At 48.5% G+C, this 17757-nt stretch overlaps 1 protein-coding gene across 4 annotated transcripts in view; it reads left to right on the top strand.

Moving 5' to 3' along the window:
- Positions 1-17043, top strand: part of LOC144782081 (cadherin-related family member 4-like) — a 359291-nt gene extending 342248 nt beyond the window's left edge. For all 4 annotated transcript variants that reach the window (XM_078661234.1, XM_078661232.1, XM_078661231.1 and 1 more), the window contains exon 20: positions 13475-17043. In XM_078661234.1, coding sequence (XP_078517360.1) covers positions 13475-13530 — 56 coding nt within the window. In that variant the 3' untranslated portion in view covers positions 13531-17043. The remainder of the gene's footprint in view (positions 1-13474) is intronic.
- The last annotated feature ends 714 nt before the right edge of the window (positions 17044-17757 follow it).

The raw sequence follows: 17757 nt of genomic DNA, 5'->3' as shown, positions 1-17757 counted from the left end.
TTCTATTTATTGATGCTATTTATTCCTGATATTTATTCTATTTATTGATGCTATTTATTCTTGATATTATTTATGGAACTACTCATTACAGAATTGAAGCCCTGAAATGTGTGACTAAAAGAAATGTATATGTGCTATCCCAATCATCCCTATTTACAGAGAATTTTTACATAAAGGAATCGTATTTTTCTACAGAAGTGTTGTGGTGTCCTTCTGTTTGGTGTGGCTGCACAGGCGGTTATTATTGGGTCAAAGCCGGCTTAACACTACAGCCTTCACTTGCCTTGTCACTTGTGCCAAGCTACCCCCTTTGTGCTGGGCTTGCCCATCGCAGGTCCAACATAAAATTGGTGCTCAGCGGGTGGGATCACGAGCCGTGCTTGTTTTGTACCAAATAATAATTCAGTGTGCACCACAGAGGCACAGTTGTGATCAGAGGCACAGTTAAACCTTTTAATTCTGTGTCCCAGCAGCAGGGACGAGCTCCTAGGGCGTACCATCGAGTGACCCCTGCAATGTTAGCCCAGGCTGCCCTGGATCACCCTTGCCCCCTTTCAGGCGACCTGGAGAAGGACCTGGAGTCTCTGCAAGCATGGCTTCTGGATAGGCTGGACGATCTTGCCCCGGTGCTGGCCCCCCGTCTAACATCGAAACGGGTTTCGGCTCCCTGGTTCACTGCGGCACTGTCAGCTGCCCGACAGCAGTGTAAGGCAGCCGAAAGAGCCTGGCGCTCACAATACGATCCAGTGGCTAGGCTGACCTATAAGATGGCGGTGAAGGCCTATCACCGAGACATTCGCCTTGGAAAAAAAGCCTACCTTGCAGGGAGGATAGAAGCCGCCTCCAACTCCTGTAAGGAGATCTTTACCATAGTGAGAGAATTCATGGCCCCGCGGTCCAATACTTCTCAAGATATGCCCTCCAAATCCTGGGCATTGGATCTTGCTAATTTTTTCACCAGCAAGATTAAACATATCCAGGATTCCTTTCCACTGGTGGCGCCCGCGGGGCAGTCCAATCCTGAGGATGATCTGCACCTTCCGGCCCCGTTAGGTCCGGTGCTGGCCGTCTTTTCACCTATCTCAGCCCCTGCTTCCTTAGCGCTCATGGGCAATCTTAAATCAGGGTCGCCCTTGGACCCTTGCCCGGCCAAATTTTTGGCAAAAATGGCGGAAGTAATTAACCCGCTGGCGAATCCACTCCTGAATCTCTCACTGTGCCAGGGAGTGGTTCCGCAGGCCTGGAAGCAGGCAATGGTCATTCCTTTGTTGAAGAAGCCTGGTCTTGACCCTAAGGCTCTGGTCAATTATAGGCCTATTTCCTTATTGCCTGCTTTGACGAAAATCTTGGAGAAGCATGTACACACGGTGCTCTCCGATTTTCTGGAAACACACGAGATTCTGCACGCCACCCAATCCGGCTTCCGCCCGAATCTCAGTACAGAGACCGCGCTCTTAGAGGTCTCAGAAACCATTAAAGGGGTTCTGGACACTGGGGGCAAAGCCATGCTGGTGATGTTGGATTTGTCGGCGGCTTTTGACACCGTCCTCCATGACGACCTTCTCGCAAGACTCTATGAGATTGGCCTACGGGGGACGGTGCTCAGCTGGTTTTCATCCTTTTTAGCTGGCCGCCGGCAAACGGTCTGGGCCTCCCCAGATTCCGCCGTGATGCCGCCTTTGGGAGTAGGGGTCCCACAGGGCTCTATATTGAGCCCGACCCTTTTTAACATCTTTATGACCCCTCTGGCGGCACTGGCGGAGTCGTTTGGGGCCCAGATCGTATCCTACGCCGACGACACCCAGCTCCTCTTCTCTTGTAAGAGGGGAGGAGACTTTGATGGAGAGAGTATCCGGGATTGCCTTGGGGCTGTTTTTAAATGGTTCCAGCTGAACAGCCTCAAGTGCAATTCCGATAAGTCCGAGGTACTCTTCTTCGGGTGTGCGACGGAGCCAGACTGGCAAGCTTGGTGGCCCAGTCACATGTTTCCTCCGTCTTGTTCTTCCCAAATTGCCAAGAATTTGGGGGTCAAGATGGACAGGGGTCTGACGTTGAGAGCCCAGATCCTTGGTGTGACGGGCACCTGCTTCGGCCTCCTTAAGATGCTGCGGAGGTTTCTACCTTTTCTGTCTGAGGAACATAGGAAGCTGACTGTGCAGGCTCTGATCGGCTCTAGGTTAGATTATTCCAACGTTCTTTACCTGGGCCTGCCAGAGTACCTGCTGCAGCGGCTTCAAGTTGTGCAGAACGCGGCCGCGAGGACCATTTTTGGCCTTAATAGGCGAGCCAGTGCTGCGGGCTTGCTGCAGACTCTACATTGGCTGCCCATCCGTAAACGGATTGTTTTCAAGGCATTAACTTTGGCCTATAAAGCTCTCCATGCGGTGGGAGCAAAGTATCTCCAAAGGAGAATTGTATTCTACCATCCCGCTCGCTCTCTCAGGTCAGAATCTCTGTTCTTGGCGGCAGTGCCACGAGTGAAGAGAGCCCGCATTGGAGGTCGCTCCTTCGGACTGCTGGCGCCGCAGGTGTGGAACACCTTGCCGCTAGAACTCCGGGGAGCTACCAGTCTGCTTGCATTTAGAAAAGGCCTCAAAACCTGGCTGTTTACTCTTTAGGCTGTTCTGCTGTCTTCTCTAGGTTCTTTTCTGTATTTCCCTTTGCTTTTTATTACTGTTGTTGTGTTATGTTGCTGTAGGTCTCCCTATTCAAAAGCGCCGGGACACTCTTTTTGAGTAGCCGTGCGCTATACAAATACGAATATAACATAACATAACATAACCACAGGTACACACCCGGAGTTTTCTCCTAGCGGCCCTCTAATTCAATCTTTTGCTTTTTCTAAATTCTTCCTGGAGGTGGGTGGAGGTGACCCTCAGAGTTCCTATCCTTGTAACCTACTTCGGGGTGGTTGTCCACACTTTTCACTGACAAGATGGAATTCGAAATGTCAGAGCTGGAGACCTATACTGTGGCACAGCTCAAGGATTTCTGTCAGGAAAGGGGAGTGTTCGTTAGGTGAGGGGCCAAAAGAGAGGATCTCCGTACTAGTCTGCGAGCCTGGGTGGAAGCACACACGGAGGGAACGGTGGAGGAGGAGGAGTCAGACAGAGGTACTGTCATTGAGGGAACTGCGGAATGTCCCCTGGGGGTGGGTGAGATGTCAATCAGCCCCAAGGTAGCCTCACGGGAGGGCAGCAGTGTATCCTCAAGAGGGTTGTTAGAGACCGAGTTAGCCGACAGAAGAGAGGAAAGACAGTTAAGATGGGAATTGGCCAAGATGGAGATGGAAAAGAGAATGGCAGGGAGGAGAATGGAACACGAGTTCAAGCTACGAGAACTCGACCTCCAGGCCCACAACATCACTCTGCAGGGTGTCGAGTCAAAGGAATTTGCCAGGGAGTCCAGGCCTCATTTACCCAAGGACGTAGTCGCCAGTTACACCGCTGGAGACGACATAGCTAAGTGGCTGACAGCCTATGAGGTCTCCTTAAGAGCCCATGGGATCCATGAGAAGCATTGGGGTGGTGGATTATACCGGTACATGCCTCCGACAGGTAGGGATGCCCTATTGGCCCTAGACCGGGAGGAGCAGGTAGACTACCCCGCCATGAAGGTGGCGCTCATCAGAAAGTTTGGGTTGACCCCAGAGAAATACCGGCAAAGGTTCAGGGGCAGCCACAACTGAGCTCACAGAATTGGGTTGACTTCCTGGATTATGCCAAGAAAGCCCTAGATGGGTGGGTCCAAGGTAGTGAGGTGGAAGACTATCGAGGGTTGTACGACCTAATACTCAAGGAACATCTACTCGAGAAATGTCTTCCCGAGCTGAGGCAACACCTGGTAGACAGCAAACTTACTTGTCCCCGTAAGCTTGCTGAGGAGGCAGACATTTGGGTCAGTACCCGAGTATCTACGAGGTCTGACGTTGAGAGCCCAGATCCTTGGTGTGACGGGCACCTGCTTCGGCCTCCTTAAGATGCTGCGGAGGTTTCTACCTTTTCTGTCTGAGGAACATAGGAAGCTGACTGTGCAGGCTCTGATCGGCTCTAGGTTAGATTATTCCAACGTTCTTTACCTGGGCCTGCCAGAGTACCTGCTGCAGCGGCTTCAAGTTGTGCAGAACGCGGCCGCGAGGACCATTTTTGGCCTTAATAGGCGAGCCAGTGCTGCGGGCTTGCTGCAGACTCTACATTGGCTGCCCATCCGTAAACGGATTGTTTTCAAGGCATTAACTTTGGCCTATAAAGCTCTCCATGCGGTGGGAGCAAAGTATCTCCAAAGGAGAATTGTATTCTACCATCCCGCTCGCTCTCTCAGGTCAGAATCTCTGTTCTTGGCGGCAGTGCCACGAGTGAAGAGAGCCCGCATTGGAGGTCGCTCCTTCGGACTGCTGGCGCCGCAGGTGTGGAACACCTTGCCGCTAGAACTCCGGGGAGCTACCAGTCTGCTTGCATTTAGAAAAGGCCTCAAAACCTGGCTGTTTACTCTTTAGGCTGTTCTGCTGTCTTCTCTAGGTTCTTTTCTGTATTTCCCTTTGCTTTTTATTACTGTTGTTGTGTTATGTTGCTGTAGGTCTCCCTATTCAAAAGCGCCGGGACACTCTTTTTGAGTAGCCGTGCGCTATACAAATACGAATATAACATAACATAACATAACCACAGGTACACACCCGGAGTTTTCTCCTAGCGGCCCTCTAATTCAATCTTTTGCTTTTTCTAAATTCTTCCTGGAGGTGGGTGGAGGTGACCCTCAGAGTTCCTATCCTTGTAACCTACTTCGGGGTGGTTGTCCACACTTTTCACTGACAAGATGGAATTCGAAATGTCAGAGCTGGAGACCTATACTGTGGCACAGCTCAAGGATTTCTGTCAGGAAAGGGGAGTGTTCGTTAGGTGAGGGGCCAAAAGAGAGGATCTCCGTACTAGTCTGCGAGCCTGGGTGGAAGCACACACGGAGGGAACGGTGGAGGAGGAGGAGTCAGACAGAGGTACTGTCATTGAGGGAACTGCGGAATGTCCCCTGGGGGTGGGTGAGATGTCAATCAGCCCCAAGGTAGCCTCACGGGAGGGCAGCAGTGTATCCTCAAGAGGGTTGTTAGAGACCGAGTTAGCCGACAGAAGAGAGGAAAGACAGTTAAGATGGGAATTGGCCAAGATGGAGATGGAAAAGAGAATGGCAGGGAGGAGAATGGAACACGAGTTCAAGCTACGAGAACTCGACCTCCAGGCCCACAACATCACTCTGCAGGGTGTCGAGTCAAAGGAATTTGCCAGGGAGTCCAGGCCTCATTTACCCAAGGACGTAGTCGCCAGTTACACCGCTGGAGACGACATAGCTAAGTGGCTGACAGCCTATGAGGTCTCCTTAAGAGCCCATGGGATCCATGAGAAGCATTGGGGTGGTGGATTATACCGGTACATGCCTCCGACAGGTAGGGATGCCCTATTGGCCCTAGACCGGGAGGAGCAGGTAGACTACCCCGCCATGAAGGTGGCGCTCATCAGAAAGTTTGGGTTGACCCCAGAGAAATACCGGCAAAGGTTCAGGGGCAGCCACAACTGAGCTCACAGAATTGGGTTGACTTCCTGGATTATGCCAAGAAAGCCCTAGATGGGTGGGTCCAAGGTAGTGAGGTGGAAGACTATCGAGGGTTGTACGACCTAATACTCAAGGAACATCTACTCGAGAAATGTCTTCCCGAGCTGAGGCAACACCTGGTAGACAGCAAACTTACTTGTCCCCGTAAGCTTGCTGAGGAGGCAGACATTTGGGTCAGTACCCGAGTATCTACGAGGGGGACGGGAGGAGATTCTCAGAAGTCCGGACAGGGCGCTCCTCAGGAGAAAGGGGGAGAAGATAACAAGAAACAGGAGTTCTCCAAAGGCCCCCAAAATAACTTTAAGGGGAAAAGTCACTTTTCCAATTCTAAGGCTATCCCGCAGAAGAACCCTAATCCTGGCCAGAGTCAGCAGCCAAGGGTTATCCATTGCTTTGAGAGTGGTGGTATTGGACATTATAAGGGAGACGTGAAATGCCCAAAGAGGCCAACCCCTCCCACTGGAGGAAAGACCCTGGGAGTCGCTAGTGTAGCGCTCGGGGAGGAGATGCCCTTAGATAAGGGAAGGGAGAGGGTGGGTGTCACCCTAGTCCCTGGGAGATCGGGAGATGGTTCCAAAGATCCAGGTGCCCTCAAATACTACCAAGTATGGGCAGTGGGTCACCATCAACGGCCATAGAGGGGAAGCTCTGAGAGATACAGGAGCCAGTATGACTATGGTAAGGAGTCATCTGGTGTCCTCGGAGCAGGTGATTCCAGGCGTACTTCATCCAGCCGCGATGGCTGACAGCAGAATGTGCCACTATCCTGTTGCCGAGGTTCCCTTTGAGTGGGGAGGGGTTGTAGGTTCACTTCGAGTTGCCGTAGGCCCCGCCGTGCCAGTCGATTGTCTGCTGGGTAATGATATGGAGCACAATGCTTGGAAGGAGGTGGAATACCGGACTCATACTGAGATGCTGGGTACACCTGCTTGGGCCTGTGTGAGTACCAGGTCTGCGGCTGCTCGGGAGGAGAAGTCGCGTGGGTTGGAGCCTGGAACAATGGCCCACCCAGCTGCTGATGAGGGAGCCTCTCGAGGACAGGAGGAGCCTGCCTCGATGTCCGTGCCCCGTGAGACGGATAGGCCACCTGTGGAGGTGGACCCGGAGTCCGCGGAGGAGGACATGGTTCCGTTGGAGGACTTGCCTATCCCCGCTGAGTGGCGAGTGGAGGGAGGACCATCCAGGGAGGAACTAAGCAAGAGACAGAGGGAATGTCCCACCCTCGAGGGTCTGAGGCAACAGGCTGAAGCCCAGGCAGCAGGTAACGAGTCTGGGAACTATTGTGTTTACTGGGAGGATGGTCTCCTCTACAGTGAACCCAGGGCACCAGTGCACGGATTGTCACGGGCCCTGGTAGTCCCACAGTGTTACCGAGCCTTCCTATTAGAGTTGGCTCACGAGATTCCCTTGGCAGGACACTTGGGTCAGGACAAGACCTTTGCCCGGCTTGTCCCCCACTTTTATTGGCCTCAAGGAGGGTGGCGTCTGACGCATACTGTCGGTCGTGCGTGTCATGCCAAGCCAGTGGGAAAACAGGGATGAAGCTGAAAGCTCCCCTGGAACCACTTCCCGTCGTTGGCACCCCCTTTGAAAGGGTGGGCATCGACATTGCTGGGCCCCTAGATCCACCGACATCATCCGGTCACAGGTTTATCCTGGTACTGGTGGATCACGCCACAAGGTATCCAGAGGCGATTCCTCTGAGAACCATTACTGCACCGGTAGTGGCGAAGGCCCTGATGGGGATCTTTTCCCGAGTGGGATTCCCCAAAGAAGTTGTGTCTGACAGGGGGACCAACTTCATGTCAGCGTATATGCGGGCCATGTGGAAGGAGTGTGGAGTGACCTACCGGTTCACCACTCCTTATCGCCCACAGACCAATGGTCTTGTGGAAAGGTTCAACCAAACCTTGAAGGGTATGATCAGAAGTCTACCCGAAAGCCTGCGGAGGAAATGGGACGTCCTCCTACCCTGTTTGCTCTTTTCCTACAGGGAAGTGCCACAGAAGGGAGTGGGCTTCAGCCCCTTCGAGCTTTTGTACGGGCACCCTGTACGTGGACCTCTCAGCCTGGTGAGGGACTCCTGGGAAAAGTCTCCCCGGAAAGTTCCCCAGGATGTGGTGAGCTACATAATGGCCTTCCGAAGCCAAATGGCTAAGTTGTGGAAGCAAGCTTCTGACAACTTGGAAGCCAGCCAGGCAGTTATGAAAGCGTGGTATGACCACAATGCTCACCAAGTGGAGTTGGAGCCTGGACAGAAGGTGTGGGTGATGGAGCCTGGAGAGCTGAGCGCCCTCCTGGACCGTTGGACAGGCCCCTATGAGGTGTTGGAAAAGATGGGCAAGACTACCTATCTGGTGGACATGAAAACCCCTCGGCACCCGCATCGGGTGTTACATGTCAATCGCCTCAAACCCCACTATGAGAGGCCCGAGGTCATGTTGGTAATGGTGACTGACGGTTCAGAGGAAGAGGACACTGAGCCTCTCCCCGACCTTTTTGCGTCTCAAGAAAAGGATGGGTCAGTGGAGGGAGTGAAACTCTCACCATCCCTGACTCCTGAGCAGCAGGAGGAATGTCGCCAGGTCTTGGGGTCATTCGCTCCTCTGTTCTCCCTTGTCCCGGGCAAGACCCACCTGTGTACCCATGACGTGGACACTGGAGACAGCCCACCTGTGAAGTCGAAGTCTTACCGGCTGTCTGACAAGGTGAAGGCCAGTATCCAAAGCGAGGTAGCTAAGATGCTGGAGCTAGGAGTCATCGAACCTTCAAGTAGCCCTTGGTCTAGCCCGGTGGTATTGGTTCCCAAAGCTGCCCCACCTGGCGCCACACCAGAATTGCGATTCTGTGTGGACTACCGAGGACTAAATTCAGTAACCAAGACAGATGCTCATCCCATCCCTCGGGCGGATGAACTAATTGACCGGTTGGGAGCTGCCCAATATCTCAGTACCATTGACCTTACTGCAGGGTACTGGCAGATTCCCATGACTGATGGAGCCAAGGAAAGGTCAGCCTTCTCCACACCTGATGGACACTACCAGTTCTGCGTCATGCCCTTTGGGCTCAAGAACGCTCCTGCCACTTTTCAGCAGCTGGTGAACACGATCTTCACCGGGATGGAGTCATTCTCTGCTGCTTACTTGGATGACATCGCTGTCTTCAGTAACAGTTGGGAGGATCACTTGCAGCATTTGCAAGCCGTTCTCCAGGCCCTGGAACGGGCTGGCTTGACGATCAAGGCCAGCAAATGTCATATTGGACAGGGGTCGGTAGTGTACTTAGGTCACTTGGTGGGCAGGGGAACGGTGCGGCCCCTTCAAGCGAAGATTGAGGCAATCATGGCCTGGAAACCCCCCAAGACCCAGACTGAGGTCCGAGCCTTCCTGGGCCTCACAGGTTACTACAGACGATTCGTAAAGGGGTATGGCACTATCGTGGCACCCCTTACAGAACTTACGGCCAAAAAGCAACCCAGGAGAGTCATCTGGACGGAGGCTTGCCAGCGAGTCTTCGACACTCTGAAACAAGCTTTGTGTAAAGCTCCAGTCCTGAAGGCTCCAGATTTTTCGAAAGAGTTCATTGTCCAGACAGATGCATCCGACATTGGCATTGGGGCGGTGCTATCGCAACTCAATGAAGAGGGTCTGGATCAACCCGTGGTCTTTCTGCCACGAAGACTGCTTCCCCGGGAACAGAGGTGGAGTACCATCGAGCGGGAAGCCTTTGCGGTGGTCTGGGCACTGAAGAAGCTGCGACCATACTTGTTTGGTTCACACTTCCTTGTTCAGACAGACCACCGACCCCTTCGTTGGCTCATGCAAATGAAGGGGGAAAACCCCAAACTGTTGAGGTGGTCTATCTCCCTACAGGGAATGGACTTTCGGGTGGAACACCGGCCCGGAGTTGACCATGCCAATGCAGACGGTCTCTCCAGGTATTTCCGCCTTAGTGTTGAGGACTCCCAAGGGGTTGGGTAGTTCTCCCCACTTTCAGCTGGGGGGGACGCGTGTTAGACCTGTCTGCTTCTGAGAGTCCCCTCACCATTATGATTTCTTTTGTTCCCCTGTACCTCCCAAAATTTGACGCTTTTCTTTGTCTGCCAGGACTTTTTATGTGTTGTTTCATGGGGTTAGATGTTCCTTGAAGCCCAGTTGCTCACCAGTTGTGGCACCTATTTACAAGACATGGTGAAACCGGTGGCATTACAAACTGGGGTTGTCAACCCAAAGATATGGGCCTAAAATGGTAGACACCCTTTTCCCTCATGTGAGTGACTCCCATTGGAGCCTTCATGAACTTTGACCTTTGGAGGTTTTGGCGCCCTTTGTTTCGCGGGTTTTTATGACAGGAATCTCTTATTTTCTCTCAGGTACACAAAATGGCTGCTCTAGAACCACAGTACGGTGGCTCGGAGTGGCCTAAATACACCTCCAAAGGGCCATGTCATTGTCACAGCCAGAGAAGGTTCTGGAACCTTCTGGCTCGTGCCAGCACCCCAGGGCACTGGCTATATAAGGCTCAGTCCCTGGCGGCCATTTTAGATTCATTTTAGATTCCAGACTTAACACCAGATTGACACCTGCCCTGTTGACCCCTGAGGTGGCTGGTAGCGTGGGCAGTAGAGTGGCAAAGGTCATTGGCATTGACCCTGACTGGCGTTCCAGTTATCCGCATTAGCGGTGACCTTGCGCCTACAGCGCCTGCCCAGCGAGTGCCTCATCACCCCCAAAGACCGTGGCCAATATCGTGTGCCTCCCCGCCACCCCCGGTTGTGAATTGCGACAGATTTCACGAGTCGCGTGGCGAGAGCAAGTTCGCCGCGACCGTGATCGTCGACTGTGCCCCCTTCGCGACAGGCGCCTCTAGAGGGGAGCTCGGACGTCTCCGAGCCCCACCAGCGTAGAGCACTTCCTGCGCGGACTGAAGGTGAGGTGGTGCGCCGGGGCAGGGAGCGACAGCCTTTGTTGGGCGGGACTAGCGTCCCTGCCACTCCCCAGTGACCCAGAAGTTGTGGCCGTGGGCGGGAACCACCCTGAACGCGGAAGTCAGAGGGAGGTCCGGTGAGCCCCTGAGAACCCCGTCGCTGGTGTGAGGAGTGCTGTGCCCTGACTGAATCGCTTTTCGATCACAGCCAATGTGAGGTGGGACAGTTTCTTCCAGTAATGTGCAGCGTTGTGAAGGAACTGTGAACCGGCATTGTTTTCACTAAGCGCGGAAGTTGCGTGACCTCGCCGGCAGCCTGTTCGTCAGTCTAAAGACTTTGAACTGGTGCCGCCTGAGTGCTAGCGGTGACAAAGCCCGTAGGCGCGTAGAGACTCCACCGGCAAGCAGAGATCCTATCCCGGTGATAGCTGCGTGCAAATGAGATGTTCACTGTGTTTCCTTGCCTTTTTAGATACACGCGCGTACTCCTTGAATGAGCCTTAAAGAGTCCCAAAACGCATTCTGTGCCCAGAGAAGCCTGTATGCATTGTTATTGAAACCAACACAAACTGTAAGAGTTATCTTTCCAAATTGAAACGTAATGCAAATGTAATGTTCCTGAAATATTTAATTGGTGGCAGCGATACCAGAATGAACATGTGTTTATTTATTTAAATGAACCAGTATTTATTCTGCTAGGCGAAAGTGATATATAATCTATTGATTTGTGATATTGATTGCTGATAACATTTATTCTATTTTTTGATGCTATTTATTCCTGATATTTATTCTATTTATTGATGCTATTTATTCTTGATATTATTTATGGAACTACTCATTACAGAATTGAAGCCCTGAAATGTGTGACTAAAAGAAATGTATATGTGCTATCCCAATCATCCCTATTTACAGAGAATTTTTACATAAAGGAATCATATTTTTCTACAGCAGTGGTGTGGTGTCCTTCTGTTTGGTGTGGCTGCACAGGGGGTTATTATTGGGTCAGAGCCGGCTTAACACTACAGCCTTCACTTGCCTTGTCACTTGTGCCAAGCTACCCCCTTTGTGCTGGGCTTGCCCATCGCAGGTCCAACACCTTTGAAATTATTTCAGTGAGAATCCCTGTTGATGTGCACCGGTTTTTATTATCTTAAACATCATCTTCTGGGATATGGGAGCTACATCAGCCAAAACGTGTTTCACCCTCTGGGGCACAACACACATGGGGCTTTTTATAGGCTTCCAATGGCCCTAGGGATGAAATACGTGCGGTCTTCATGGCAGATAATATCAAATTAGGGATGGCCCTTTCCTAATTACTGACATAGGGTAAGGTCTGTTCTATCGGTTCCTAAACGGGAAACGGCCTTTACAACGAAGCCGTTTCCCCGAAATCTTTAACCACGCATGCAGTACAACGCATGCGTGGTTACCACTAATGCCTTTACCACGCATACCTTTACTACGATGTTTGTAGTAAAGGCATATGTGGTAAAGGTAAAAAGAAAAAAAGGGGGGCTTGGGGGGGTCTCCCCCCCAAATAAAACAACTCACCATAAGTCACGTCGGCGTCAGCGTCGTTAAAGAGAAATCGGAAAAAATGCCGTTTTCTCTTAACGACCTATGACGTCACCACGCAATTATTCGAGGAAAAGTTTATCCGTGGTAAACGAATTCCGTTGTAACGCATGCGTGGTAAAGGCATGCGTTGCAACGGAATTCGTTGTATCATCATATATTCTTCCTAAACCTGACTCATGTCAGTCCAGGGGTCAATGGGACATTTCCCACAGACATCAGATGAGAGTGAGTGTTTACTTAATAACACTAAGACTATTTATCTGCTTTGAATGAACCAAATCTTGGTTAGCCTTCAATCTGAGGTACGAAGGGCACTTTTATTTGCGTTAGGCTGTAGATAACATGCATGATGCTTTAAATTGCACCTACTTCCTGGTTTTATTTGCATAGATATGGGTGATTTTTTGCTCACTGGCAGAAGCCTTCTGGCAGAATAAAGAACTTACAGCATTGCCAATTAGATGCGGTGGATGTTGGTCCAAATGATAATTTATGTGATAACAGGGAAGCGTGCAAGGTTTCTTTAAGGGTTTTATTCAATAAAATACTTGTCAACTGTTCACACTGCTGAGCTGGGCAATAAGAGAACTCACGTGACGCAAACAGGAAGAGCGTACACCGAAGACTAATTCAAGCGCTTGTCAATCTCTAGAACTGAGGGTCATCAAATTGTTATCTGTTCCTCAAGTGATGAGTTTGAGCCAACTATAGATCATTCAGTCCAGGATAGAGAGGAGATGCCATTGTTAGTGAGCAGATGGATTTTTATTGTCTATCCACGAAAGGATTTGAGTGTTGTCTGTATAGAAAAATGTGTGAAAGAACTTCAAAAAGAAAGACCACCCAAGAGTGTACAACTGGAAAAAATGTACAAATGTAAAAAATCATCCAGCAACAGAGCAACCTTAATCACAAAATAATATTTCCAAATGTTCAGGCCTTCAGAAGCAGGGTGCAGTGAAATTTAAAGTGTATTTTAAGAGTTTTATTGTGAAAGTCTCTAAAACTGCTAGGAGATTCAATAATAGTTAACACCATTGCTGCTCTCTATGTCTGAACTTAAATGATAACTCATTTGCACTGAACTCAATCACAAATATAACTTCTTGAATACAGTGTATGTCATGACATCTCTCTGTTGGAATCTCACACCAACAGATAAATATTGTGGCACATTCAGGAATAAGTGAAATGTAATAGACACCATACTATAGCCACATTGACCAAGATATTGTTATTGCCTGAAACTAGCACAGACTAATATTAGACCATTTCATATGAATACTGATAACTGTGGTCTAAAGCTGCCTAGGCAGATATGACAAGTATTGTACATTACTGATGTTTATTCAGATTGTCTTCTCAGTTTCAGGTCGAGACTACCTTTTCAACAGCAGTTCGGGGGAACGCCGGTGGGTGTGATGCCTGAACACCCTTATGGTGCCAAGGAGCTGGGCCTTTCTAGTTCCACCGAACGACATATCAAGAATGGACAATTTCTTTGAAAGCCAAATCTATTCTCCAACGCGATTTAAAGTGACTTTGATTTAAGTGGTGTGACAAGATGTTGTAGCTACCAAAGCATGCAGACAACTACAGTTTTTGCCACAGATTTCACCCAGGCAGCCTGGGATGGTGCGATGTTTAATCATAGAGCTGGGCAGCACAGAAATTCTAAGTATAAAGTTTAAAAAAAGGGTACGAGCTATGGGGATTCTGAGACTTAAGGTAAGGCCTAGGGAATGGGTTAAGATTACCATAGAAGTAACAAGAGGGTAAGGGAAGTTTAGACCTAGTTTTATGGGCATAGAAAGGGTTTGATTAAGTTATAGAGTTATGTTATAATAGTATAAGATATGGTACTTTCTAGCATGCTGGATTAGCATTTGTGTAAGGGGTGGTGGCAAAGAATAAGGCCGTAAGAAGGTTTTTCCTTTACCCACAAAGTCTGGCAAAACTGCCCAGTGACAGAATGAATAGATTCCATGCTGTAGGGTGTTTCAATGGTGTGACATCCTGATGCAGGCACTGCTGGAACACCATTGCATGCAAGTCTGAGGTATGGGGAGAGAAATGTGAGTTACATGTTTGTGTCGGGGTGGCGTTGGGCTGCTGCAAGGAACAGCTCAAAGGGCGTGTCTCCGAAGGGGACAGTGCCCGGGTTGGCTAGCATACATTTCAGGATTTTATTCTAGTTAGGCGTGGGAACAGATGCAAAGTGGTAACTCCAAGCTCAACATCTTTACAGAAGGGAGAAGGGTTCTCGCTTCCACGAGTGCTATAGCTCAAACACTTGTAACTTGATCTGTTTAGCTCATCAGAGGCCTCCATCCTTTTCTCTACTAAAACATGTCAGTCTCAGAACAAATACATGCCCTAGAATGCCCATGTACCCTCACCTAAGAATAAAATGGAAATGGTGTCTAATTCCAGAGGGACCATTATTAGCTTTCTGTGAATACACAGATTACCATGTGGAATGCAGACTTGACCCATGAAGGCATCCTGACAGACATGGCCAATCAATGACCACTTATGCATGGTAAAGCCAAGAAATTATTTCTCCTCCTGAGAACTTCAGAGATAAAAAACATGGATTTCAGTGTGGGTGCAAGGGGAAATGGACTAAAACTTATTTGAGTGTGTGATTCCATTTAAAGTAGATGCTCCTAACTCTCGCCACATTCCTGTTCACATCCACGCTTTCTTATCACACTTCTGTTTCACCTGCTTTTATTATTGTGTGTGTCTCTCGCTCTCTCTGTTGTGATTCTGGGTTCTCCAGTGTACATTTCACCTCATTCTTTCTTTAGTAGGTTTTATTGCTTGTTTTTATCAATATGGACCTATGCAGATTAAAGTAAAATTGACCGAAAATGTGTTTGACAGTTAGTCGTCAAGACATCCTGGGTAACTTGGCGGAGCCTTTATGTGTCATTTCTATGGACTATTTGGAGGTTTTTTGGTTTCCTCGGGTTTGTCTTAATCATATGGCTTTTTTTATCAATAGATGCATCAAAATTAATATTATTCATCTTATGCTTTTTATACTCTGATCTGGTTTATGTCCTAATGTTTTTGTATAGCGAAATATAACCTTTATTGCCCCGTCGTTATATCCTGCTCTCCGAATCAAGAGTTTTTCCCAGAACCAAATATCAAATCCGACACAATAAATAGGCCCATTTGATTATCGCTATCAGAGGAGAGCGCATTCTATTTATTTACATTTTTAAGAAATACAATTTGTTTGGGCTTGAAACATAGCAAAATCAGTTGTATTCCTTGAACGTAAAGAGGTGACATGATATAGTGTTCCTATTTCCAATACTCTGTCGTAAGGAGGGCAGGATGAATGTCTTTTTTGATTTCTGGAAACAATTTGCGATTCACAATCAAAAACTCTGACTGTTTTGTGAGCTCTGTAATTATGACTTCGAAATCTGCTTTGGTGGGTGTCACAATGCATGGTTTGCAAGGAGATCCTTTCATGTATGAGCATTCACACATTCCCTTAACCTGGAAAGGGGTTTTACTTGGGGTTGTTGAAACAGACGAGGGGGTGGTGGTCGGGTGTGCCGAACTGCACTGGAAGACCAGTAGGCCACCGGCCTTAGCCTCACTCATTGGAAAGCAGGCAGCAGCTGGGGCAGGCCCAGGAGTATGATGCGTTGAGCTGCGAAAGATGCCCCACTACAGGGAACACGCATTGAAGGTGCGATGACTAGAATTCACAGGTCGGTGTCACTGCTTTCCCAGCCTTCGAAACTACATATTACAACCAATCATCACACTCTATGGTTAATCCCCCCAAAAAGAAAAAACAGTGGCACTGAAGGGGGAGGCTACAGAGGGAAGCCCCCATGTTCCCACACAATATAGTTTCGACCTATAAGGGGGAGGAGACAATTTCCAAAGGGAAACATATGGACTGACTACTGACCTCTTTTTGCCTCAGTCAAGTGGAAGCACTAAATGAAGGGGCTGGTGGACAGCATTGGAATTCTACTCTGATGGTGGGGGCTTATTCACACAGGGAAACAAATGGTCTTAAACCGGAGTCCTTTTTTTCTCAGGATTTAGAAAGTTAGAAATCTTGTACTTACCATATGAATAAAAACCCAAGGTAGAGTGAACTAAGAGGCTAGAAAGACTACGGAGTGGAAAAGATGGTAGGTGGTGGGAACCGAGGGCTAAATAGACTGAAGCGGGAAAGACCTCTGGTGAAGCCAACCTTAGGGCTGGGAAGGATGTGAAGTAGCAATACCCTCAGGTCAAGGGAATCTAGGGGCTGGAAGGACTGTGAACTAGAAATAAACGCAAGTGAAAGGAAATACTGTGAAATGGAAAGGACCCTCAGTGACAGGAACTTAGTGAAGCCAGGGAAAACCCTTGAATGATATGGTGATTAATCCAAAGGATGAAATATTACAGAATCCTTTGTTACAAAGCCCAAATAGTTATCCATGGTCGCTCCCATTTCACAGAGGGGCACTGGAATACATACCTACTCTTTTAACTTCTATTCACCTTGACAAACTGCATACCATTACCTCCAGGGACTTTAGTGGAGTTATTTGCCTTTCAAACCAAATTCACCCTTGAAAAAGTATTTAATCTCCATTTTATCTTCGGATCACTCTCTTAAACGCCTGACTTCCCACCGCATTTTTTAGTTAAGAGCCTGACAGGTATGTACTGGTAGTTTACTAGGACTCCAGGGACAGAGTAGCAGCAGGGAGTGGTAAAGATAAGGCAAAAATTGTCCAATGCCTGTGCTGATGTTGACTTGAGAAATGTTCACCAATGAATGTTAAAGGGATTGGTAAACAAGTGAAGGTTTTGTTAGCTTTCTTTCAGCTAGTACAAGAATTGAGAACATGTTGTTAGTTACCAGAGTGCTCAAGAATAAAAACTAACACGATTATCACAGAATGTGTTTACTGTTCTATTTTTCATGTATTTATTTGTTATTAAAGTGGAGACACGGCTTTAAAGAGCAACAGAGTGTTTAATACATTTGGTAAGAATATGAGCAATTACAGAGCGAAAGCTGCTAGAAAAAAAATGGAAATACAGATTTTAACAAACCGGGCTGCATTAAAATATCAAATCCTACAAAGGTTTTTTAGGTTCTTCCTAATATGAAGTAAGGAGAATAGTGTTCTTATCAACTGGGATGTCACATACTCAAAGATCCTCTTTTTCTTTATTGTAGGCTGTTTTAAACCAAGGCTTTCTGGACTAAGTTAATCTTTACGCATTTGTTGTCTAAGCTGGCATCGCTCTGCTGCCACTGATTAGTCCTGTAAGCTTCAGTCATGTAGTTTGGAACATAGTGTCACAACGTCTTCCTCCTGGTCCATTAGGTGCCCTCCGCCAAGGGGTTTAAGCTAAGGGGCTGATGAGTGTCTCTCATGATGCACCCACTATGGTAAATCCTTGGCGCTGAAGTTCTGGGCTCAGTGGCACTGTGCCATAACATCTAATTCCTAGGGCAACATCTGTATTTCTCCAAGCTAAATAGGGCTAGATGTAGGTAATTGTAAATTACCGATTCGAAAATTCCCAATTTTACAGATTCGGTATTTTCGAATCGGTAATTGCTATGTAGATAAAAATTCGGTAAAAAATACCGAATCAGTAAGA

This window comes from Lissotriton helveticus, chromosome 9, assembly GCF_964261635.1.
Source record: "Lissotriton helveticus chromosome 9, aLisHel1.1, whole genome shotgun sequence".
In the NCBI taxonomy this organism is placed as follows: domain Eukaryota; kingdom Metazoa; phylum Chordata; class Amphibia; order Caudata; family Salamandridae; genus Lissotriton; species Lissotriton helveticus.
Note: the sequence above shows the minus strand (reverse complement) of the source record. Positions and strands in the feature narration are given on the sequence as shown.